General features: G+C 49.0%; 2 protein-coding genes across 2 annotated transcripts; one reads left to right on the top strand and one right to left on the bottom strand.

The window, feature by feature from the left end:
• Positions 1–4,945: 4,945 nt before the first annotated feature.
• On the top strand, positions 4,946–14,919 carry SLC16A13 (solute carrier family 16 member 13). The gene is made up of 5 exons (XM_039337919.1): positions 4,946–5,045; positions 6,562–6,777; positions 8,114–8,257; positions 9,119–9,883; positions 12,574–14,919. The coding sequence occupies exons 2-5, from the start codon at positions 6,567–6,569 to the stop codon at positions 12,825–12,827; spliced, it is 1,374 nt and encodes a 457-aa protein (XP_039193853.1). The 5' UTR covers positions 4,946–5,045; positions 6,562–6,566; the 3' UTR covers positions 12,828–14,919.
• A 1,646-nt stretch (positions 14,920–16,565) lies between these two features.
• Positions 16,566–22,888, bottom strand: SLC16A11 (solute carrier family 16 member 11). The gene is made up of 5 exons (XM_039337837.1): positions 22,756–22,888; positions 20,811–21,068; positions 20,336–20,479; positions 18,645–19,382; positions 16,566–17,145 (listed from the first exon to the last, which is right to left on the bottom strand). Exons 2-5 carry the CDS (start codon positions 21,007–21,009, stop codon positions 16,943–16,945), a joined length of 1,284 nt encoding a protein of 427 aa, XP_039193771.1. The 5' UTR covers positions 21,010–21,068; positions 22,756–22,888; the 3' UTR covers positions 16,566–16,942.
• Positions 22,889–24,344: the final 1,456 nt, after the last annotated feature.

Raw genomic sequence — 24,344 nt, 5'->3', positions numbered from 1 at the left:
CAGACTGTATTTGGCATTATTATTATTATTATTATTCATCGCATAGTCAGCCAGATGTTCAGACTGAATTTGACATCATCATCATCATCATCGTTGTTGTTGTTATTCATCGCACAGTCAGCCAGATGTTCAGACTGGATTTGGCATTATTATTATTATTATTATTATTATTATTATTATTATTATTATTATTATTATTATTATTATTATTATTCCCTCAGCCCAAAGCGCAAGTCCCTCCCGTCTCATCTCATTTGATAAGGATCCCGCAGTTCACAATCTTTCTGGAACGCCTCCTTGCCCCATTTTTTTGGGGGGGGGATTTCAGGATTTTATTTAGTTTGACTCCTTTATAATGTACAATGTGAACGTGCAAAAACAAATAGTAGGGGACAGCGGTAGAAAAAGGGAAAATAAAGCAAAACAAAAAGAGTGAAGAAAGACGGCGGGGGAGGGGGGGAAACGAACAAAAGGCCCTGACTTCCGACTTTCTCTGTTGCAATCAAATCAGACTTTAAAATCAAATCTCAACTTTTGTTTACATTTCTGTAGCAGTTGGAGGAGGCACTAACCGTTTCTATATCGGTCGAATCGGTCAAATCCAAAATCGTGATATTGTGTTTTTTTTCTCCCCACCTCAAGCACAAAGTCCAGAAGCGGTTTCCAATTTTTGCTGATCCCGTCAGCTTTTGTAACCATTCCTCCATTGGCTGGAATTTCCCTATCTTTGTGGTCCTCCCCTTACTCAGTCTCCCCCCTCCCTTTTTGACATGACCTTTGCCCTTTAAGGTGGTTTTCCGATGAACAAAGGCGTGCACCTTTGCTTAACCCACAGTTCCTGCTTCCTTGGAACTTTGATGCCTCAGCGTGAGAAAACGAAACTATAGGTTTATTTCTAGATTATGTGTGAGCCTTTGTGGTTAACCCGGCCAGCTCGCCTGACTTTGGGGCTGAAAAGCTTTCCTATATTTTCCAGTATTTGGAGGGGGGGCTGCCACAAGGAAGAGGGGGTCACGTTGTTCTCCAAAGCACCAGAGGGCAGGACGAGAAACAACGGTTGGAAACTGATCAAAGAGAGAAGCAACCTGGAATTAAGGAGAAACTTCCTGACAGGGAGGACAATTAACCAGTGGAACAGCTTGCCACCAGAAATCATCGGTGTTCCATCACTGGAGGTTTTTTAAGAAGAGGCTAGACAGTGACTTGTCTGAGATGGTATAGGTTCTCCTGCTTGAGCAAGGGGCTAGACTAGAAGATCTCCAAGGTCCCTTCCAGCTTCTATTCTATTCTATTCTATTCTATTCTATTCTATTCTATTCTATTCTATTCTATTCTGTTGTATTCTGTTGTATTCTATTCTATTCTATCATTATTATTCTATTCTATTCTATCATTATTATTTATTCTATTCTATTCTATCATTATTATTCTATTCTATTCTATTCTATTCTATTCCATTCCATTCCATTCTCTATTCTAGTCTAGTCTAGTCTAGTCTAGTCTATTCTAGTCTAGTCTAGTCTATTGTATTCTATTCTATTCTATCATTATTATTTATTCTATTCTATCATTATTATTCTATTCTATTCTATTCTATTCTATTCTATTCTATGCTATTCTATTCTATTCTATTCTATTCTATTCCATTCCATTCTCTATTCTATTCTAGTCTAGTCTATTCTATTCTAGTCTAGTCTAGTCTATTCTGTTGTATTCTATTCTATTCTATCATTATTATTTATTCTATTCTATTCTATTCTATTCTATTCTATCATTATTATTCTATTCTATTCTATTCTATTCTATTCTATTCTATTCTATTCTATTCTATTCTATTCTATTCTATTCTATTCTATTCCATTCCATTCCATTCCATTCCATTCCATTCTCTATTCTATTCTATTCTATTCTATTCTATTCTATTCTATTCTATTCTATTCTATTCTGTACTCTTTTATTCTATTCTGGGGCTGGACTAGAAGACCTCCAAGGTCCCTCCCAGCTCCCATTACTATAGTACTGGTCCCTTCAAATATATGATTATTCCTGCAAAAAGCATCATCTAGCTAGCTATTATTGCTTTTCTTACACGGCAAATTCAGGTCATCCCCCCAGGTAGACTTATCTAGCTTGCGTACCACCTGCCAGGTGCCAAAGTACCCCTGGATCTGGTTGTTCATCCCTGGCACCTGCCCTCTCTCAGGCTGTTCCCCTCTCCCCCTCCCCTCCCCAGGCAGGGGACACGGTGGGCGTCGTGCGGAAGGAGGACGGGACCCTGAATTTCTTCATCAACGACGTGGCGCAGGGCCCAGCCGCCTGGAACGTCCCGCTGAAAATCTACGGATTTCTATGGTCAAGCTGCCCAAGCCACAATCGTGGGTGACAGAGGTAGAGGACACGGAGACCACGTGGGACTGGAGTAGGCTAGGGAAAGGGGTTGAGACAGGAACAAGGAACGTGGCTTATTTTGAAACCCAGGAGATCAGGAAAAGTCAGAAGTTGGTTTACAAGACAGGAAGGAAACACTTCTTGACAGTGAGGACAATTAATCAGTGGAACAGCTTGCCACCAGAGGTTGTGGGTGCCTCATCATTGGAGGCTTTTAAGAAGAGACTGGACAGCCACTTGTCTGGTGTAGGGCAGGAGTCTTCAAACTTGGCCCTTCGATGACTTGTGGACTTCAACTCCCAGAATTCCTCAGCCAGCGTGAGGGAACTAGGACCCTTTGATGACTTGTGGACTTCAACTCCCAGAATTCCTCAGCCAGCGTGAGGAAACTAGGACCCTTTGATGACTTGTGGACTTCAACTCCCAGAATTCCTCAGCCAGCGTGAGGGAACTAGGGCCCTTTTATGACTTGTGGACTTCAACTCCCAGAATTCCTCAGCCAGCGTGAGGGAACTAGGACCCTTTTATAATTTGTAGATTTCAACTCCCAGAATTCCTCAGCCAGCGTGAGGGAACTAGGGCCCTTTTATGATTTGTGGACTTCAACTCCCAGAATTCCTCAGCTATCATTCTTTTTCCTCCCTCCCCCCCCAATTGATAGTATCAAAAAAGCACCAAGCTGGTGATTTATTGACTTGTTAAGTCTGTCTCCTGCCAGACATTCCTGATTTGGGTGGAAGTTAGAGTTTTAAAATCTATGTAAATAAGTAAATGCATTCTGGAGCAAAGGGCAACCACAACTGCTTTGCGTCTTACTGGGTCACACACATGTCCCAAGTATAGTTTGTGTGATGGTGGGAAGCTGGACAGACGCCCAAAAGCAGGCCGGGAGGGCAGGTTAAAGTCCAAGCAGGTTTTAATGTCCCAGGGGAAAAAAGCTGGTGCCTTTTTTGAAAAAGCAAACAAACAGGGCTTTCCTTCCAGCCTTTGGAATGGCTAATTTTGAATTTCACTTGCCTGAGTTTTAACTTTGTTCTTGACGCTGTTTTTAATCTGTGTTTTTATGCCTGTGTTTATTTTGTTTTATTATGTGGTGGTAAAACTGTCCAGGTTTAATTAGGTGACAGGGGAAGGGTTGAAAATAGATGATAGAATATATTAGATTAGATTAGATTAGATTAGATTAGACAGATAGATAGATGATAGATATAGAGATAGATAGATTAGATAGATAGATAGATAGATAGATATTGAATAGATAGATAGACTAGATAGATAGATATATACTAGACAGAGATACATAGATATACTAGATAGATAGATATAGAGATATAGAGATAGATAGATAGATAGATAGATAGATAGATAGATAGACAGATAGATATACTAGATAGATAGAGAGATATATACTAGATATAAATAGATATACTAGATAGATAGATATACTAGATAGAGATAGAGATAGATAGATAGATAGAGATATACTAGATATAAATAGATATACTAGATAGATAGATATACTAGATAGAGATAGATAGATAGATATAGATATACTAGATAGATAGATAGATAGATAGATAGATAGATAGATAGATAGATAGATAGATAGATAGATAGATAGATAGATAGATATGCAGGTCTTGGTGTATTCGGGTCTTTTCCCATGTAAGATTGAGAGTATCTTGGTGACGTTTCGACGAGGTCCCACTCGTCATCTTCAGGCTGGGGTCTTCGGCTTCATGCACTTTGCCCGCAGAAGCACGAAGCCGAAGACCCCAGCCTGAAGATGACGAGTGGGACCTCGTCGAAACGTCGCCAAGATACTCTCAATCTTACATGGGAAAAGACCCAAATACACCAAGACCTGCATACCTATACCCGTGAAAATCTATATATATATTAACCAATTTATATTGATACTTGCTGTCTTATTATGTAATCATTATTTTGTAGCCAATTGCCTGAGCAAGTGCTTTATGGATATTGGAAAAAGGAAAGAAGGGAGGGAGGGAAGGAAGGAGGGAGGGAGGCCAGGAAGAAAGGAAGGAGGATGGGAGAGAAGGAGGGGGGAAGGAAGGAAGGAAGGAAGGAAGGAAGGAAGGAAGGAAGGAAAGGAGGGAGAGAGAGAGAGAGAGAGGGGAAGGAGGGAGGGAGGGAAGGAAGAAAGGGAAGGAGGGAGGGGAAGGAAGGAGGGAAGGAAGGAAGGAAGGAAGGAAAGAGGATGGGAGAGAAGGAGGGGGCAAGAAAGGAAGGAAGGAAGGAAGGAAGGAAGGAAGGAAGGAAGGAAGGAAAGGAGGGAGGGAGGGAGGGGAAATAGGAGGAAGGTGGGAGGGGAAAGGGGAGGGACTTAGGAAAGCCCCCTGTGGCATTTCCCCTAGTTTCCCATCCCCCCCGCGGACCCCCGTCCCCGCGTCCTGGCACGTCCTCAGTGCGCCTGCGCTGACTCCACCGCCACCCCCCTCCCTCCCGCCCCCCCCCCGCCCGCAGAAGAAGGAAGGGATGCTTGGAACGCGATGAACCAGACGGAGGGGGCGTGGCTTTCCGCCCAGGCCCCGCCTCCTCGGACTCCTGCAACGGGGAAGCCGCTTCCTCGCCCGCGGTTGCTGCCAGGGGGGCGCCAGGTTGGAGTCTTCCCCCCCCGCACACCCACCCCCCCGGTAAGGAAAGGGCTGGGGAGGGGGCGAGGGCCCATCGGATGCTGCACCTGCTGGGCTTGGGCGGGGGGGGGAATATGGTCCATTTGGGGGGGGGGAGAACATGGGCTTTGCCTTTGAGGATGCTCAGGGAGGGAGGGGGGTCTTAGGACCCCCCCTCCCCAGTCCCAGAAGACCTTCCTTACGTTCCTCTCTGCATCCGTGTCCAGCTTGAAAGGAGTGACCCCCCCTCCCCGCTTATATTCCCCCCCCCCATTAACCTCCTTGTAAAATACAGGTCGTGGCTTCCCGGATCCTCCCTGGGGGGGGGCAGGGAGGGAAGAGAACTTTGCACATCCTCAGAGGCCCTCTTGCCTGTTGCTAGGCAGCCGTAGAATGCCCCAGCTCCCCCCCCCAACCCATTTTTATTCTCTCCCTGGGGGGGATCCCCAAAATCAAGGTGAATGCCAAGCGCCCCCCCTCCCAAATCGTAAAAATCTGACAGAAGAGGGTCCCTAAACAGGATTAGGATATTTCTGCCAGCTTTCGCTGGCCTTCCCACGTTCTCACTTTGATCCCTGCAGGAAACTGTTGCCTGGATTCCAGTCCCACCAGGAATCCGCCACAAAGCAGGACTGGCAGCAGGGTAGGGTCAGAAAAGTCAAAATGGCAGCCACGAGAATGGGATCGATGCTTTGCCTGTCTTTTGAGCTACTTGGAGAAAAAAAACGTGGCCGCCATTTTGACTTTTCTGACCCATTCTGCAGGAAAGTAAAAGTGCCAGGTGTGAACCACAGAACACCACCAAAAAGGGGAAAGAAGGAAGGAAGGAAATAAGGAGAGAGAAGAAAGAAAGAAAGAAAGAAAGAAAGAAAGAAAGAGGAGAAGGAATGGAGGAAGGAAGAGGGAGGAAGGAAGGAAGGAAGGAGAAAGAGACAGGAAGAAAGAAAGAAAGAAAGAGAGAGGGAGGAGGAAGGGAGGAAGCAAGAAAAAGGAGTGATGGAGGAAGGAAGGAAGGAAGGAGAGAGAGACAGGAAGAAAGAGAGAGAGAGAAAGGGAGGGGAGAGAAAGAAAGGAAAAGAGAAAGAATGGAAGGCAGGGAGAGAGAAAGAAAAAGAGAAGGAAAGAGAAAGAGAAAGAATGAGAGAAAGGGAGGAGAAAGAGAAAAGGAAAGAGAAAGGGAGGGAGGGAAAGAGGGAGGGGAAAGAGAGTAAAGAAGAAGGAGGGAAGGAGGGTGGGAGAGGGAGAGGAAAGAAGGAGGAAGGAAGAGGGAAGAAGGAAGAAAAAAGGAGTAATGGAGGAAAGAAAGAAGGAAGGAGAGAAGAAATGAAAGAAAGAAAGAAAGAAAAAGAAAGTGGGAAAAGGAGAGGAAGGAAGAAGGGAGAAAGGAAGAGGGAGGGAGGAAGAAAAACGGAGTGATGGAGAAAGAAAAGAAGGAAAGAAAGAAAGGAAGGAATCCAGATTTACATGATCCCCTATTTTGGGATGCCAATTTGATTTTCCATCATTTCCCCCCATTTCTTCTTGCCCCCCCCCCAAGGATCCATGCTGGTCCGGAGGGCCGTTGTCCCGGCCCCCCCTGATGGGGGCTGGGGCTGGGTGGTGGTCCTGGCTGCCTTCCTCCAGTCCGCCTTGGTCTTCGGCGTTCTGCGATCCTTCGGCGTTTTCTTCGTCAAGTTTGTGGCTCATTTCCAGGAATTGTCCGGACGGATCTCCTGGATCACTTCCATCGGGATCGCGGTGCAGCAGTTTGCTAGTGAGTAGTAGGGGGGGGCAGGAAGGGGGCTTACTGGGGTGGGGGTCAGGACACAAATGGCATTTATTCACCGGGAGAGGTCTCCAGATTTGGCAACTTTAAGACTTGTGGACTTCAACTCCCAGAATTCTGTGCGTTTTTTAGTCCCAGGCTGGGGAATTCTGGGAGTTGAAGTCCACAAGTCTTACAGTTGCCAGATTTGGAGTCCCTTGGCCTCCAGGCCAGCATTTCTCAGTGAATTTAAGATGGATGGACTTCAATTCCCAGAATTCTGTGCGTTTCTCAGTCTCAAGCTGAGGAATTCTGGGAGTTGAAGTCCACAAGTCTTAAAGTTGCCAGATTTGGAGTCCCTTGGCCTCCAGGCCAGCATTTCTTAGTGAATTTAAGGTGGATGGACTTCAACTCCCAAAATTCTGTCCATTTCTCAGTCTTACGCTGGGGAATTCTGGGAGTTGAAGTCCACACCAGTAGCTAAACTTGAGAAACTGCAGGGATATCCAACAGCCTGAAAACCTCGACTTACGACCTCAGTCGGGACCAGAATTTCCATCGCTAAGCAAGGGGATGGTTAAGTGACTCGATTCTGTGACCTTTTTTGCCACTGAATCACTGCCGTCGTTAAGTGAAACACGCGGTTGTTAAGCGGATCTGGTGTTCCCCCGTTGACTTTGGGTGTCGGAAGGTCGCAAAAGGGGGAATCACGTGACCCCTCCAGGGGACACTGCGACCGTCATAAATAGGAGCTGGTTGCCAAGGGTCCAAATTTTGATCATGGGACCACGAGGTCGTAAGTGTGAAAAATGGCCAAACAGCAAGTCATTTTTTTCCCACGTCGTTGTAACTCACAATGGTTACTAAACGAACAGTGAGTAAGTCAAGGGTGACCTGTAGTTGCACTCATCAAAGGTGTAGTGCAGCGGTTCTCAACCTGTGGGTCGGGACCCCATTTGGGGTCGAATGACCATTTCACGGGGGTCGCCAAACAACGCAGTCCGCCATTTTTTCCCCCCTTTTCCTTAGCTGTGCTCCTCCCTTTTATTCTATTGGCTTTTGAAAGCCAATAGAAGAGACTCTCTTGAATAGAGTCTCATTCTATTGGCTTTCCAAAGCCAATAGGAATTGTCCAGGCTGTCTCTGCCCTGCTGAGCCTGCCAAAAGCCCCAGTCTGCAAACGGTGCTGCACCAGTTGAGTAGTCCCCGACTTACAACCGGTTGAGTAGTCCTCGACTTATGACCGGTTGGGGGTCACGGCCTTAAAAAGGTTGAGAACCACTGGTGTAGTGAATTGTGCAACGGTTAACGTACTAACCAGGTTTATTGGTGGTTTATTTTTCAGGTCCAGTGGGAACTGCCCTGAGTTCCCACTATGGGGCTCGGCCCGTGATCATGGTTGGGGGGTTTCTCTCCGGCCTGGGTCTCCTGTTGGCATCGTTTGCTACCCAGTTGGTGCACTTATATCTCAGCATTGGGCTTCTTTCAGGTACGTAAATTAAGACACGTCGCGCTCTGTCTTCGGTTCTCTAATTTTGCCCTGACATTCTCCTGCCGGTCAGAATCGCGAATTCTTTGGCACAGATACCGTCTCTAAGTGAGGCCTTTTTCAATGCAGATCCCTGTTTCTTAACTTTGGCAGCTTTTCAGACGGGTAGATTTCAAGTCCCAGAATTGGCCGGCACAAAGGCATTCCTTTTGATATATACACCAATGGTGGCCTGCTTACTCTCTTAGAATCCCTTCCTCTGCAATCTCTGCGGTCTAGGGGTTAGGAGAAAAAAACCAAACTCAGGCATGGCTGGCTGGGGGATTCTGGGAGTGGAAATCCACCCATCTTAAAGCAGGCTGGCTGGGGGATTCTGGGAGTGGAAGTCCACCCATCTTAAAGCAGGCTGGCTGGGGGATTCTGGGAAGTGTAGTCCATCCACCTTAAAGCAGGCTGGCTGAGGGATTCTGGGCGTGGAAGTCCACCCCTCTTAAAGCAGGCTGGCTGGGGAATTCTGGGAGATGAAGTCCACCCATCTTAAAGTAGGCTGGCTGGGGGATTCTGGGAGTGGAAGTCCACCTATCTTAAAGCAGGCTGGCTGGGGGATTCTGGGAGTGGAAGTCCACCCCTCTTAAAGCAGGCTGGCTGGGGGATTCTGGGAATGGAAGTCCACCCATCTTAAAGGAGGCTGGCTGGGGGATTCTGGGAGTCAAAGTCCACCCACCTTAAAGGAGGCTGGCTGGGGGATTCTGGGAGTGGAAGTCCACCCCTCTTAAAGCAGGCTGGCTGGTGAATTCTGCTCCGCTGTAGAAGACCTCTTGACTTTCCGCAAAAGTGCAATCCGGCTCTGATTTGTTGCAGGGTTCGGCTGGGCCTTGGTCTTCACGCCTTCCGTGGCCTCCGTGGCTCGCTACTTCAAGAGGCGCCGCACCCTGGCCACCAGTTTGGCCCTCACCGGCGTTTGCATCTCCTCCTTCGCCTTCTCGCCGCTCTTCCAATTCCTGGTGGACACCTACGCCTGGAGGGGGGCCCTCATGATCGTGGCTGGCATGTCCTTCAACCTCGTGGCCTGCGGCGCCCTCATCCGGCCCCTGACCCTGAAGCAGGACCTGTCCGGCGAAAAGCTGACGGGACCGTGCTGGAAGACCCTCTCCGATCTCTTCGGCCTGCACCTCCTTTCCCACTGCTCGTTCATGCGGTACGTGGTGGCTATCACGTTGGTCAACACAGGCTATTTTATCCCCTACGTCCACCTGGTGGCCCGGGCACGAGAACTGGACTTTGACGAGTACCAGGCCGCCTTTTTGATGTCCGTGGCGGCCGTGGCGGACCTTTGCGGTCGCCTCTTTTCCGGGTGGATGGGCAGCTACAGGTCATCACGGTTGATCCACCTGCTGGTGGTCTGGACCTTCTTGACGGGCGTCTCCTTGCTGCTCATCGCCTGGGGCCGCACCTACCCGCTCCTGGTGGCCATCAGCCTCGGCTACGGATTCTTCTCCGGAGCCCTGACGCCCGTGGTCTTCTCCATCATTCCGGAGATCGTGGGCATCGAGAACATCTTCAGCGCCATGGGGCTGCTCCAGATGATAGAAAGCGTCGGGGGGCTTTTGGGGTCCCCCCTGTCAGGTAAGTAACACGGAGGTCACCAACCTTGCTCGGTTGATGGACTGGAGGGAAACGGAGGGGGCAGCACGCGCGCGACGCAAACGTGATACTCACTAGCCCTGCCCCGTTCTGGTGGTGCGCGACGCCCTGTTTACGCACCCTGAGGCCTGCTGTCCCGTTTTCACGCCCCATGGGACGTTGTCCCGTTTTTGCGCCCCAAGGCACACCCTGAGGTGCGGTGTCCCATTTTTGGTGTCCCGCAATATGGCAGAATCCCGTTTCCACACCCTGAGGTGCAGTGTCCCGTTTTTTGTGCATGGCAGAATCCCGTTTTCGCATCCTGTGGCTGTGGTGGTGCTAGCCAGCGCAAATGGGGATGTGTGCGTGCATGATAGCAGTGTTCCAATATCTCAGGGGCTGCCCCAAAGAAGAGGGAGTCAAGCTATTTTCCAAAGCGCCTGAAGGCAGGACAAGAAGCAACGGGTGGAAACTCATTAAGGAGAGAAGCAACCTAGAACTAAGGAGAAACTTCCTGACAAATTAACCAGTGGAACTACCTGCCTCCAGAAGTGGTGAACGCTCCAACACTGGAAGTTTTTAAGAAGAGGCTGGACAGCCATTTGTCCGAAATGGTGTAGGGTTTCCTGCCTGAGCAGGGGGTTGGACTAGATGACCTCCAAGGACCCTTCCAACTTTATTATTATTATTATTACTTGCGTGCACTGACTAGCCTGTCCCACAGCCCGGTGGCCAACAGGCCACGGCCCGATACTGGGCCCGATACTGGGCCACGGCCCGATACAGGTTGGGGAGCCCTGGAGTAACACAATCGTAACCGCTCTTCCGAACTTGTTTGTCTGGTTTCCGCGGGCCTTGCAGGTATCCAGGTCAAAGGAGAACGCAGGTTTTGTCCCGTTGAGGTGGATCCGGAATCGTGATGTTTTCCGACAGCGCTGGATGTGTTTTATTGGATGTGGTGTGGGCCTGTGGGATATGGAGATGGTAGGTCCTTATCCCCAATGTCAGATCCCATGTCACATCATGGTTTGTTTCAATCCATCAGAATAGAAGCGAGAAGGGAGGGAGGGAGGGAGGGAAGAAGGAAAGAAGGAAGGAAGAATAACAGAATAACAGACTCGGAAGGGACCTTGGAGGTCATCTAGTCCAGCCCCCCACTCAAGCAGGAGACTCTATAACAGTGGTTCTCAACCTTTTTAATGCCGTGACCCCCAACTGGTCGTAAGTCGAGGACTACTCAACCGCTCGTAACTCGAGGACTACTCAACTGGTGCAGCACCGTTTGCAGAATGGGACGTTTGGCGGGCTCAGCAGGGCAGAGACAGCCTGGACAATTCCTATTGGCTTTGGAAAGCCAATAGAATTAGACTCTATTCAAGAGAGTCTCTTCTATTGGCTTTCAAAAGCCAATAGAATAAAAGGGAGGAGCACAGCTAAGGAAAAGGGGGGGAAAATGGCGGACTGCGTTGTTTGGCGACCCCCGTGAAATGGTCGTTCGACCCCAAATGGGGTCCCGACCCACAGGTGGAGAACCACTGCTCTATAACATCTCAGACAAGTGGCTGCCCAGTCTCTTCTTAAAGACCTCCAGCGATGGAGCATCCACAAGTTATTGTGGCAAGCCGTTCCACTGGCTAATTGTTCTCACTGTCAGGAAATTCCTCCTTAGTTCGAAGTGGATTTTTCCTTCATTCCAAGTTGCTTCTCGCCTTGATGAGTTTCCATCCGTTACTTCTTGTCCTGCCTTCAGGTGCTTTGGAGAATAGGTGGACCCCCCCCTCCTCTTTGGGGCAGCCCCCCCCCAAATACCGGAAGGCTGCTATCATGTCGCCCTAGTGTCCCTCTTTTCATTTAACTAGACCAGTGGTGGCGAACCTATGGCATGGGTGCCAGAGGTGGCACTCAGAGCCCGCGTGCCGTCGCCCCAGTCCTGGGCCTTCAGCTGGGTTTTATAAAACCTTTTCGCTTTAGGCCTCTGCCGCCGTGTCCCCCCCAAAAAAGGTTCAATCAATCAATTACAACTTCTCGCGGGAAAAAAAAAAGATCTCGCAAAGTTGGAATTGATGGATTGAACTTTTTAGTCCCACCCAGTCTGCCGTGACCACCGCAGCCACGCCCACCCACTGGGCCACACCCACCCGGCCCCCCCGACGATGCATCAGTGGGTTTTGAGTTGCAGTTTGGGCACTCGGTCTCTAAAAGGTTCACCATCACTGGAATAGACATACCGTTTTTTTCTGGCGTGTAAGACGACTTTCTAAGGCGTGGAAATCGGCGCCGAAGTCAGGGGTCGTCTTATACGCCGAGTCGCCTTATACGCCGGAAATAACGGTAGTTTCCGGCGTATAAGATGACTTTTTAGGCATGGAAATCGGCGCCGAAGTCGGGGGTCGTCTTATACGCCCAGTCGCCTTATACGCCGGAGAATACGGTACCCAAATCCTGCGACCGTCCTTTGTGCGTTTTAGCCTCCACGCCTTTCATCGTCTTCGTTGCTCTTCTTTGCACTTTTCCCAAAGTCCCAAACTCTTTTTTTGTTTGTTTGTTTTGGTAACCTGGTGACCAAAACTGGATGCAGGATTCCAGGTGTGGCGAGGTCCAGGTTTGGCTTGATCCACTGCTACGGGTGATTGACACCGTCCGTCCTGAGAGACCTCCTGGCACCAGTTCACTCTTTTGCCGTCTTCTTCCAGGTTGGCTGAGAGACCTGACCGGCAACTACGCGGCCTCTTTCCTCGCCGCCGGCTGCTTCCTGTTGGCCGGTAGCCTCGTCCTGATGACCGTGCCCAATTTCTCCACTTGTCTATCTCAGCCGACTTGGCAGGAGGCCCATCTTGGCAAAGAGGCCGGGGACGGCAGCCACTTGACCTCGGAGGCCCCCACTCCAGAAAAGTGCCTCTCGTGCCCTGGGGGGCCGTTGGCCGAGCAGACCCCCGTGAAGAGCTGAGCGGCTGCAGGAGTCCAAAGGTGGACGTGGATCCAAGAGCAGGGAACTTTGGACTCTGCAGGACCCGATCGGATGCGTGCCGTCGAATGTGTAAATGTGCGTGCGAGAATGCGGAGGGAGTGTGGGGTGTTACTCGCTGCAGCTACACGAGGCCAGGTCTTACTACGGAGTTGATTTGCCAGTGCCTTAAACCAGCCCTTGGAGACTTGTGGACTTCAACTCCCAGAATTCCCTCGCCGGGGACTGCGAAACACACAGAATTCTGGGAGTTGACGTCCGCAAGTCTTAAAAGGGGCCACGTTTGAAGAGCCCGGCCTTAAACCTCTGCCAAAGAGCGGGTTTTTAGGAAAGTCGAATCCAGGACACTGAAGCAGTGCCCTCTAGTTTAAGCGGGCAACCTTGTGGGTGCAGGCTCATAGTGCCAATCCTGATGGACTCCCTAGCCCCTGCTCCACAGCCCTGGGATGAGATGCCCCTTACCTTGCTTCCAACTTTAAGATCAGACGATCCTGATTCAATGGGATCTCCCCTTGATTGTGTTGGGGTGGGGCTGCACGGAGGAGGGGGCTTTGAGGGTTGGGGTCCAACCAGAGCAAGACACACACCCCCCTCCAACTGCCTTGTCAACTGTGGACACAGTTCCCGGGATTGGAGAGGTTAAACTCCAGCCGGGATGGCCAAATCTCTCAGCCAAAACCTGCCTCAGCCACCTTGGTTGCTGTCACTTTCCGCAATGGGGGACATACATGGTTTGGGTACACACTACCCCACCGGGTTTCCCCTTCATCCTCCCTTCCCCTCCCCAAATAGCCTCTCTGCACAACTTCAAATTCCCTTGCAGAAATTTGCAAAAATTCCTTTGCACAAATTCAAATTCCCCTGCGCAAATTCGCTTGCAGAAATTCTTTTACAGAAATTTTCTTGCAGGAATCCCCCTGCGCAAATTCCCTTGCAGAAATTCCTTTGCACAAATTCAAATTCCCTTGCATAAATTTGCAGAAATTCCTTTGCACAAATTCAAATTCCCTTGCAGAAATTCCTTTGCACAAATTCAAATTCCCTTGCAGAAATTTGCAATAATTCATTTGCACAATTCAAATTCCCTTGCAGAAATTTGCAAAAATTCTTTTGCACAAATTCAAATTCCCTTGCAGAAATTTGCAAAAATTCCTTTGCACAAATTCAAATTCCCTTGCAGAAATTTGCAAAAATTCCTTTGCACAAATTCAAATTCCCTTGCAGAAATTTGCAAAAATTCCTTTGCACAAATTCAAATTCCCTTGCAGAAATTCTTTTACAGAAATTTACTTGCAGAAATTCCTTTGCACAAATTCAAATTCCCCTGCGCAAATCCCCCTTGCAGAAATTCCGTCGCACCAATTCGCTTGCAGGACCCCCCCCCCTGCGCACGTTGCCTTGCTGCAGAAATTCCGTTGCGCCAATTCAAATTCCCCCGGCAGGAATTCGCTCGCAGAAATCCCTTGGCGCAGATTCAAATTCCCTCACAGAAATTCCTTGGCGCAAACCCTTTTGCACACATTCGCTCGCAGAAATCCCCTTCGCGGAAACCCCTCCCCCTGTCCGTTCGTGGATAGTCTCCTTGAGAGCAGAGAGCCTCAGCTGAGGAAGTCGGCGGGGAATCCAAACCGTCAAGACGGCATCCGCACGGGGTGTGTTGTTGACTCGTTGGACCTTCCTGCAGCTACCCCTTGCGCGCTTTCGCTAGCTGCCCTCCCGGCTGCTTCTTCCTTCCTGCCAGATTGATGGGGTCTCTGCAGTGGGGAGAGGGGGGGGCGTGCATTTGGGGGAACCTCTTGGGGGGGATGGCGTGGGGCTCCCCCTCAAGTTGTGGACGTGTGCAAAACGCACCCCTTCTCTTGTGCACCTTGCAGGGGACCCTGGGATGCCCCCCACCCATCTCCCCACCCTCAACGGGGGATCGTGGCACTGAAATTCTGCGCCAAGGCTTAGCCCAGTGGTTCTCAACCTTTTGAGTGCCGCGACCCCCCGACCGGTCGAGGACTACTCCACCGGTCGTAAGTCAAGGATTACTCAACTGGTGCAGCACCGTTTGCAGAATGGGGCTTTTGGCGGGCTCAGCAGGGCAGAGACAGCCTGGACAATTCCTATTGGCTTTTGAAAGCCAATAGAATGAGACTCTATTCAAGAGAGTCTTTTCTATTGGCTTTCAAAAGCTGATAGAATAAAAGGGAGGAGCACAGCTAAGGAAAAGGGGGGGAAAAATGGCGGACTGCGTTGTTGGGCGACCCCCGTGAAATGGTCGTTCGACCCCAAATGGGGTCCCGACCCACAGGTTGAGAACCACTGGCATAGAAAAAAAAAGAAAGACGGGGCTGCAGGCGCCAGCTGTTGCCATCTGGGTGTATTTGATTGCCTAGCCCATAATCCTCAGCCCGCGCATCTAGGCTACACCGGCTGGGGGCAATGTGCGATGTAGTCCGATCTGGGAGGGGTGAAGCTAGAAAGAAAATGAACCGTTTAGTCCAGTTGTTCTCCACCTGGGCGAGTTTAAGATGATGTGGACTTCAAGTCCCAGAATTCCCCAGCCAGCATAGTTATGCTGGCTGGGGGATTCTGGGAGTTGAAGTCCACATCATCTTAAACTTGCCCAGGTGGAGAAACACAGCTTATGTCGGTGTGAATTTAGCATAAACGTCCCCTTTGAAGAGAACGTTGGCAAGTCTCTCTCTTTTTTTTAATTAATTTAATTAAATGTGGTTTTATAAAAACTCTCGGAATAAAATCACCAGCGGAATCAGTGTGAAATTGGTTTGCATGGATGGTTATTTTTAGGGTTATGGTTCAAATTAGAATGTAAAATTGGACAGGCAAGAGAGATATTTTATTAAGGAATCACACCACATCTTCGATCCCGGGAAAACCCGAGTTCTGGGTTCGAATTTTCGAATCGGCTAAATTGCACGCCTGGTAAGCTTTTTTGGGGGGTGCTGTGCCACCCAAACACACCCCAACACCAGAAGAGAAACGCTTGTTCCCTTTAGCAGCCAAGGGGCAGTTGGCTGTTTCTAGGGACTGTTTTAACTCCGGTCACTAAACAAACTGTTGTTAAGTGAAGCTCAACCTCTGTTTTATTGGAAGAACCGTGTGCTGAAAATCTGCATTTTCACTGCCAGTAGAAAGTCCTGACGTTAAATTCCTCGGAAATCTCTTGACTTTGCCAGTTGCAAAGTCCTGCAAGTTTCTCCGCTCTTTTTTTTTGTGACCTTCGGCTGGATACGGAATTCTCTAAATTCAGCGCGTTTTCCTGACCTTTGAAATGGGCTAATCAACGTAGCGCTCTTGCTAGGGGTTCAAGCCGTCCTCTCCTTACAACTGTTTGTTTAGTGACCGTTCGATTCTGTTCCCTTATTTCTATTCTATTCTTTATTCTATTCTATTCTAATTCTAATTCTATTCTATTCTATTCCATTCCACATTTTCTATTCTGTTCTGTTCTATATTCTATATTCTATTCTATTCTATTCTATTCTATTCTATTCTATTCTATTCTGTATGTTATTTCTACTCTACTCTACTCTACTTTATTCTATTTATTCTATTCTATTCTATATTATTATTTCTTATTCTATTCTATTATTCTGTTCTATTCTATTCTATTATTTTATTCTATTTATTCTGTGTTATTTCTACTCTACCCTACTCTACCCTACCCTACCCTACCCTACTCTACTATATTCTGTATTCTATATTCTACTCTATTCTATTCTATTCTATTCTATTCTATTCTATTCTATTCTATTCTATTCTATTCTATACCACAACTGGGCCCAACATTTTTGTTGTGAGACAGTGCGGTTAAGTGAATTTTGCCCCGTTTTACGGCCTTTCCTGCCAAGGCAGTGGACGATGGGTTCGATGCATTGGATGCCCCCTCCCCTCAATTAGGGGGGAGGGTCCTCTCCCTGTTGCACCCCAGTGGGGAGTCCGATTAAATTGCGCTCTGGTCGGACTGCACCTGGTTGCAGAAGCTGGGACCGCTTTAGTAGATTGGATTCACACGCCCATCATCCTGGTCAGCTTGGCTGTGATAGGCATGGCGGGAAGACCCTGGAGGGAGGAATGTGGGATGTCTTTCATATTTCCAAAGGTCTCCTGGCCGTCATGGGGTGGGGAGGTTTCCGATGCTCCACAGCAGCGGGCATCTCGCCCCGCTGGGGGCTGCAGCATCCGGACGAGGGGGAGGGAAGGGCAAGGAAGACCAGACTGGCACAAAGGACAAAGCCCCCCCCAACCAGGAACGAGGCAGCGAAGTCTCCAGTTTGGTCCCGCAGGAAGCCTGGGAAGAAAAGAAGAGACAAGGAGGCATAAGCCAGCATTGTTGGCTTAATCATGGTTTGTCAGAGAAACCCTCTGACTGAAAATAGTGGCCCGGGTTCACCTGTTGGCGAGATTCCCAGAAGGCAGGTGGGGTTTAGTCATGTTTCACAAACATGGCCAGTTCAGGACAGGGGGACTTCAACTCCCAGGATTCCCCAGACAGCATGAATTAAGATGGGTGGACTTCAACTCCCAGAATTCCCCAGCCGGCATGAATTAAGATGCATGGACTTCAACTCCCAGAATTCCCCAGCCAGCATCCTTTAAGATGGGTGGACTTCAACTCCCAGAATCCCCCAGCCAGCAAAGTTTTATCGGAATTCAGCATGGATAGGACAGGGACAAATGTCACTTTTTTTTTGATTGAGGAATGCGGTAGAATAGATGTAATATACCTTGAGTTCAGCAAATTGAAAAAAAGAACTAACCCCTGACAGCTAAATTAATAAACCCAGTTAGATGGGGGTGGGGGTTAGATGGTACGACAATTAAATGGGCAATTGATGTGCTGGCTGGGGGATTCTGGGAGTTGAAGTCCACCCGCCTTAAAGGGGCCATGTCTGAGAAATATTGATTAAACAACGCTGAATCCATCATTGTTGTTTAATCAATCTTTTGAACTGCCCTTTGTCTGAAGTGGTACTATAGGGTTTCCTGCCTGAGCAAGGGGTTGGACTAGATGACCTCCAAGGTCCCTTCCGAGTCTGTTATTCTTTTTTTCCCCTTCCTTCCTTCCTTCCTTCCTTCCTTCCTTCCTTCCTTCCTTCCTTCCTTCCTTCCCTCCCTCCCTCCCTCCCTCCCTCCCTCCCTCCCTCCCTTCTCCAACACTGGAAGTTTTTAAGAAAACACTGGACAGCCATTTGTCTGAAATAGCATAAGGTTTTCTGCCCGAGCAGGGGGTTGGACTAGATGACCTCCAAGGTACCTTCCAAGTCTATTATTCTGTTATTCTTTTTTTCCTTCCTTCCTTCCTTCCTTCCTTCCTTCCTTCCTTCCTTCCTTCCTTCCTTCCTTCCTTCCTTCCTTCTTTCCTTCCCTCTCTCCCTCCCTCCCTCCCTTCTCCAACACTGGAAGTTTTTAAGAAGAGACTGGACAGCCCTTTGTGTGAAATAGTCTAGGGTTTCCTGCCTGAGCAGGGGGTTCGACTAGATGACCTCCAAGGTACCTTCCGAGTCTGTTATTCTGTTATTCTTTTCCTTCCTTCCTTCCTTCCTTCCTTCCTTCCTTCCTTCCTTCCTTCCTTCCTTCCTTCCTTCCTTCCCTTCTCCAACACTGGAAGTTTTTAAGAAGAGACTGGACAGCCACTTGTCTGAAATAGTCTAGGGTTTCCTCCCTGAGCAGGGGGTTGGACTAGATGACCTCCCAGGTCCCTTCCAACTTTAGTACGATGATATTATAATAGAGCTACACCTGGACTGAGCCCGCCCCCCCCCCAACGATCACCCCTCTTCTCCTTACCCGAGAGGGGGGGTCCCAGCAGGCCCCCGACGCTCATGGACATCATGCACAGCCCCGTGGCGTTCACCACTCGGCCGACGCCCACCAGCTCAGGCAAGACCCCGAAGGCCAGCGTGGCGAAGCTTCCCGCGCTGGCGCCGTAGAGCAAAGCCAGGGCGAGCAGGCTGGCACCGGAGGCGGACGAGGCTGGGAAGAAGAGCAGGCTGACCCCCACCAAGGTGTTGAAGGCCACCAGCAGGTAGACGGGGGGCAGGAGATGCCGGTCAGCCACGCAGCCGGCCAGCAGCCGGGCCAGGGCGTCGGCTAAGCCGGCCAGCGAGACCATGAAGGCCGCTTTGTACGCTCCCATGCCTAGCGCCTGGCCGTAGGCGTCCAGGTGGACGTAGGGGACGAAGTACCCGGCGGCCAGCAGGGCAGTGCCCAGGGCGAAGGCCCCGAAGCCTCGCTGGGCGAATAGGCCCAGATCAAAGAGGGCGGTCAGCTTGGGGGGGTCTCCCCGCAGGGCCAGGGGTCGGAGGAGGGCCCCGCCGGGCACCAGGTGGAGGGTCAAGGCCGAGGCGGCCAGCAAGGTGCCTCGCCAGGCGAGGTGGTCGGCCACCAGGCGCAGGAGAGGAGAGAAGGCGAAAGAGGCCAGACCATTGCCGGTCAAGGCCAGGCCCACGGCCAGCGAACGGTGGCTGGAGAAATAGCGGGCGAGGGTGCCCATGGTGGGGGCAAAGGCCAGGGCCCAGCCCAAACCTGCAGGCAGATGGAAGGGAGAAAAAGAAAAAGAGATATTTATTATATCGGTCTCGATTCATTTATACCCCACCTTATCTTTTCTCAAATAACTGAAACGTATCCCGAATGTATCCTCCTATTTTACTCACAACAACCCTGTAAGGTGATTGGCCCAAAGTCACCCAGCTGGCTTTCATGTCTAAGGCGGGACTAGAACTCACCGTCGCCTGGCGATTGGCCCAAAGTCACCCAGCCGGCTTTCGTGTCTAAGGCGGGACTAGAACTCGCCGTCTCCTGGCGATTGGCCCAAAGTCACCCAGCCACCTTTCGTGCCTAAGGCGGGACTAGAACTCCCTGTCTCCTGGCGATTGGCCCAAAGTCACCCAGCTGGCTTTCATGTCTAAGGCGGGACTAGAACTCACCATCTCCTGGCGATTGGCCCAAAGTCACCCAACTGGCTTTCATGGCTAAGGCGGGACTAGAACTCACTGTCTCCTGGCGATTGGCCCAAAGTCACCCAGCAGGCTTTCATGGCTAAGGCGGGACTAGAACTCACCGTCTCCCGGTGATTGGCCCAAAGTCACCCAGCCGACTTTCATGGCTAAGGCGGGACTAGAACTCCCCATCTTTGGGCGACTGACTCCAACTAACCTGGCTGCTTTTCATGCCTCAGGTGAAACTAGAACTCCCCGTCTCCTGGCGATGGGCCCAAAGCCAACTTTTATTCCTAAGGTGTGACTACAACTGACGCTCTCCCGTCTCCTCGCATTTTTGAACCCCTGGACAAAACGAGCTCTGGATAGAAAAGGCCCAGGCAGGGGGGAGGTCAAAAAAGTCAAGATGGCTGCCCCAGAGGGCCATGACACACCTGGAAGCATCACACATAAAAAGGGGGCGGAGCTTCAACTAGGCCCTGGCAGCCATCTTGAGCCATTTTAACCAGGCCTGGGTGCGGGGTCTGCCCGACTCACCTGTCAGGAATCCCAGGCTGAGATACAACTGGAGCAAGGTGGTGCTGAACGCGGCCGCCAAGAGGCCCAGCGAAGAGAGGAACCCCCCCAGCATGACGACCGGACGGGCGCCGTAGCGGGTGCTTGCCGCCGTGCCCAGGGGACCTGCCAGGAAGAAACAGCGAGTCGGGGTGTGTGTGTATGTGTGTGTGTTGGAAAGCGCCCCCCTTTCGCAGCGCGGAAAAGAACCGCCGGTTGTTAAAACGCGTCGCAACTGATTTTACCACCTTTGGCCTCCGCCGTTAAGCGAGTCATGCGGTCGTTAAGCACAGCTGGCTTCCCTTACTGACTTTGCTCATTGGGAAAGTGGCAAATCCACCTTAGATCAGCTCGGCCGCAAAGGCGAGGACAGAAAAGTGGAGTTCCGGGTGCGAAAAGCGGAAACGGCGGAGCGAAGCAGGGCCTACTCGGCGTTGGCCCCGCGGGGCAAACTTACTTGCAAACTGCTTGGTGGCCAAGGTGATGCCCGTCACCCAGGACACCTGGGCCGTGGTGGCCTCGAAAGCCCCCACCAGGCCTTCCGAGAGGGCGCCCAAGGAGCGCAAGACGCCGAAGGTCAGCGAGTTAGCAAGGAACCCTGCGAGGACGACCATCCAGCCCCAACCTCCATCCGGGGGGTCTTCCAGGGGCAGCATCTTCTCCAGCTGCTGGGTGGGGGGCTTCAAGAGGAGGTCTGCTGGCCCCACACTTGGTCCTGGGGAGGAAGGTGAAGCGTCTAATCAATGCGAGAAGCAACCTGAAACTAAGGAGAACCTTCCTAAGAGGCAGGACGATGAGCCAGGGGAACTGCTTGCCACCAGAAGGTGTGGGTGATCCATCACTGTAGGTTTTTAAGAAGAGACTGAAAGAATATAGGTTCTCCTTATCCGAGCGGGAGATTGGACTAGATGACCTCCCAGACCCCCTTGTCACTTGTCTGAAAGAATATAGGTTCTCCTTGCCTGAGTAGGAGGTTGGACTAGATGACCTCCCAGGCCCCCTTCCAGCTCTATGCTGATTCGTCCATAGTTTGCAAACGGACAAAATCTGGACCAGTGCAATACTAATCCTGGCCTGCAGGGGCCAGGCGCGGCCTTCCGTCAACCGTGGGGAAGCCATGTGTGTCGAGTTATGCTGAGCACAGCTGTGTTTTATGTGGTATTGTGTAGCAGAAGATTGTGAGTTGCTGAGTTGTCCAAAGTAAAAAAACGAGGAAGAGGGATTTTTGTATGATGTAGTTAGTGTACATTACATTATATACAGGTATTATTATTGTTGTTGTTGTTGTTATTATTATTGTTGTTATTGTTATTATTAATTAGTCCTCGACTTACAACAGTTCATTTAGTGACCGCTCGAACTTACCACAACACTGAAAAAAGTGACTTACCACTGTTTTTCACACTTAACGACCATAGTAGCCATCCCCGGGGTCCCGTGACCCACTTAACGACCGTGTAGTCAACTTACCAACCGCAGCAATTCACTTAAGGACGGTTGGCCAGAAAGGTCGTAAAACGGGGCAAAAGTCGTTTCAACAAGTGTCTCGCTTAGCAACGGAAACTTTGGCCTCGGGTTTGCGGTCGTAAGCTTGAGGACTGTTCGTGCTTTAGCCCCCCCCCACCTCTCCGTTCCTTTCCCCCTCGCCGAAAAGCAGATCCAGTCAGATCCCCTTCATGGAGTTTGCAATAAACCTGGTTTAATTTACTAAGCCGAAGAGAGGGAAAGGGAAGAGAACCTGGAACCGGTTGAGTCAGTGTGTGTGTGGGGTGTGTGTGTGTGTGTCAGCAGGGGAAGTGGGGGGGGCGCTGAGCTGTAACCCCATCTGCCTGGGAAACCGGCTTTTTTTTCCGTAAGCCAGGATGTGTTTGTTGCAAAGGGCGATTTTCACGTTAAAATTATACTGGCTTTGCCCACGATTGGGATTGGTGCTTTTTTTTAACCTGGAATTGCAGGTGAGAAGGTGGGGGGGCTTGCAAAGAGGAGGGGAAAAAATGCAGACAGGGACCCTCCCCCCAGGGGAGAAGGACTTGGGGGGGGGCAAATGGAGACCCAAGAAAAGCCCCCCGCCCACATTCTGGAGGGACACCCTTTATGGGGGGGGGGAGGAAATTGGTACCCGGTCAAGGCTTAGGAGCAGACTGACCCCAATTCCCTCCGGCCGGTTGCGGAGTTATGGGGCAGGGCAATTCAGCCCCTCTGGGTGGGGGGGGGTCGCAGGTTACCTGTGCCCCCCCCCAAATGAAGGTGTGAGAATCCTAGACAATAGGATGAGACCTGTATATGGAGTGAGAGAAATAGGGGAAGGTATACTATATAAAATCTCGGGGGGAATCAAGGTGTGGGGCAAATTCCCCCCCTTTCTCATTCCCTAACCCCACCCACCCACCCAAATTCTTTACCTGCAGCAGCTGAAGGTAGAGAGGCACCTTTAACCAGGTGAGGCTTTCTCTGCCAGGAGCCGGGAGGGGGGCAATGAGCACCCACCAAAGGGCAGCGTTGGCGCTCCTGCAAAACAACTGCAGAGCCGCAAACTGGCTCTGCCCCCAAGGAGGGAGGGAGGGAGGGAGGGAAGGAGGGGCTGACCCCCCCAGGATTAACAGAGGGCACAGGGAGGGGCCGGCTGGCACCCATTTGTCGCTGACCCCCCCTTTCCCAAACTTCGAATCACAGTTTGTGCCTTCGAGCGAAGTCCATTTGGTCAGTTCCAAGGTTGAAATAAAATATTCTGAGGATAATCCTGGACCGGATGTGTGACAGTGAAGGCGGCAGTTGGGTTGAACATGTGCAGAGGGCTTGGGTTCCATGGCACAAAGCAAACAGGGCTCTTTCGAGGAGGCCGTACCCCTGTGTTACAGGTAGTCCTCGACTTAATGGCCATTTGCTTAGTGGCTTCTATTCTATTCTATTCTATTCTATTCTGTATTTTATTATTCTATTCTATTCTATTCTATCTATTCTTTATTCCTATTCTATTCCTTGTTTCTATTCTATTCCTTATTTCTATTCTATTCTATTCTGTATTTTATTATTCTATTCTATTCATGTTCTCCTATTCTATTGTGCTCTGTATTTTATTATTCTAGTCTATTCTGTATTTTATTATTCTATTCTGTTCTTCTATTATATATCTTATTATTCTATTCTATTCTTTATTTTTATTCTATTCCTTATTTCTATTCTAGTCTATTCTGTATTTTATTATTCTATTCTATTCTATTCTATTCTTTATTCCTATTCTATTCTTTATTTCTATTCTATTCCTTATTTCCATTCTAATTCTATTCTATTCTTATTTTATTATTCTATTCTATTCTAATTCATTTTCTCCTATTCTAGTCTATTCTGTATTTTATTATTCTATTCTATTTTTCTATTCTATATTTTATTATTCTATTCTATTTTATTCTTTATTCCTATTCTATTCCTTATTTCTATTCTATTCCTTATTTCTATTCTATTCTATTCTGTATTTTATTATTCTATTCTATTCATGTTCTCCTATTCTATTGTGCTCTGTATTTTATTATTCTAGTCTATTCTGTATTTTATTATTCTATTCTGTTCTTCTATTATATATCTTATTATTCTATTCTATTCTTTATTTTTATTCTATTCCTTATTTCTATTCTAGTCTATTCTGTATTTTATTATTCTATTCTATTCTATTCTATTCTTTATTCCTATTCTATTCTTTATTTCTATTCTATTCCTTATTTCCATTCTAATTCTATTCTATTCTTATTTTATTATTCTATTCTATTCTAATTCATTTTCTCCTATTCTAGTCTATTCTGTATTTTATTATTCTATTCTATTTTTCTATTCTATATTTTATTATTCTATTCTATTTTATTCTTTATTCCTATTCTATTCCTTATTTCTATTCTATTCCTTATTTCTATTCTATTCCTTATTTCTATTCTAATTCTACTCTATTCTGTATTTTATTATTCTATTCTATTCTATTCATTCCACTAACTGGATCCAG

Source organism: Crotalus tigris, unplaced genomic scaffold (assembly GCF_016545835.1).
Source record: "Crotalus tigris isolate CLP2741 ecotype Arizona unplaced genomic scaffold, ASM1654583v1 scf7180000017690.20705106771:4171800, whole genome shotgun sequence".
In the NCBI taxonomy this organism is placed as follows: domain Eukaryota; kingdom Metazoa; phylum Chordata; class Lepidosauria; order Squamata; family Viperidae; genus Crotalus; species Crotalus tigris.
Note: the sequence above shows the minus strand (reverse complement) of the source record. Positions and strands in the feature narration are given on the sequence as shown.

Bases quoted from the DNA above. Each gene is read 5' to 3' on its own strand.
- SLC16A13 (XM_039337919.1), top strand. From the start codon at position 6,567: ATGCTGGTCCGGAGGGCCGTTGTCCCGGCCCCCCCTGATGGGGGCTGG. The intron at 8,258-9,118 runs GTACGTAAATTA...GATTTGTTGCAG, and splicing joins CAGCATTGGGCTTCTTTCAG to GGTTCGGCTGGGCCTTGGTC. The intron at 9,884-12,573 runs GTAAGTAACACG...GTCTTCTTCCAG, and splicing joins TTTGGGGTCCCCCCTGTCAG to GTTGGCTGAGAGACCTGACC.
- SLC16A11 (XM_039337837.1), bottom strand. From the start codon at position 21,009: ATGCTGCCCCTGGAAGACCCCCCGGATGGAGGTTGGGGCTGGATGGTC. The intron at 20,480-20,810 runs GTAAGTTTGCCC...TCTTCCTGGCAG, and splicing joins GGCCACCAAGCAGTTTGCAA to GTCCCCTGGGCACGGCGGCA. The intron at 19,383-20,335 runs GTGAGTCGGGCA...ATCTGCCTGCAG, and splicing joins CAGCCTGGGATTCCTGACAG to GTTTGGGCTGGGCCCTGGCC.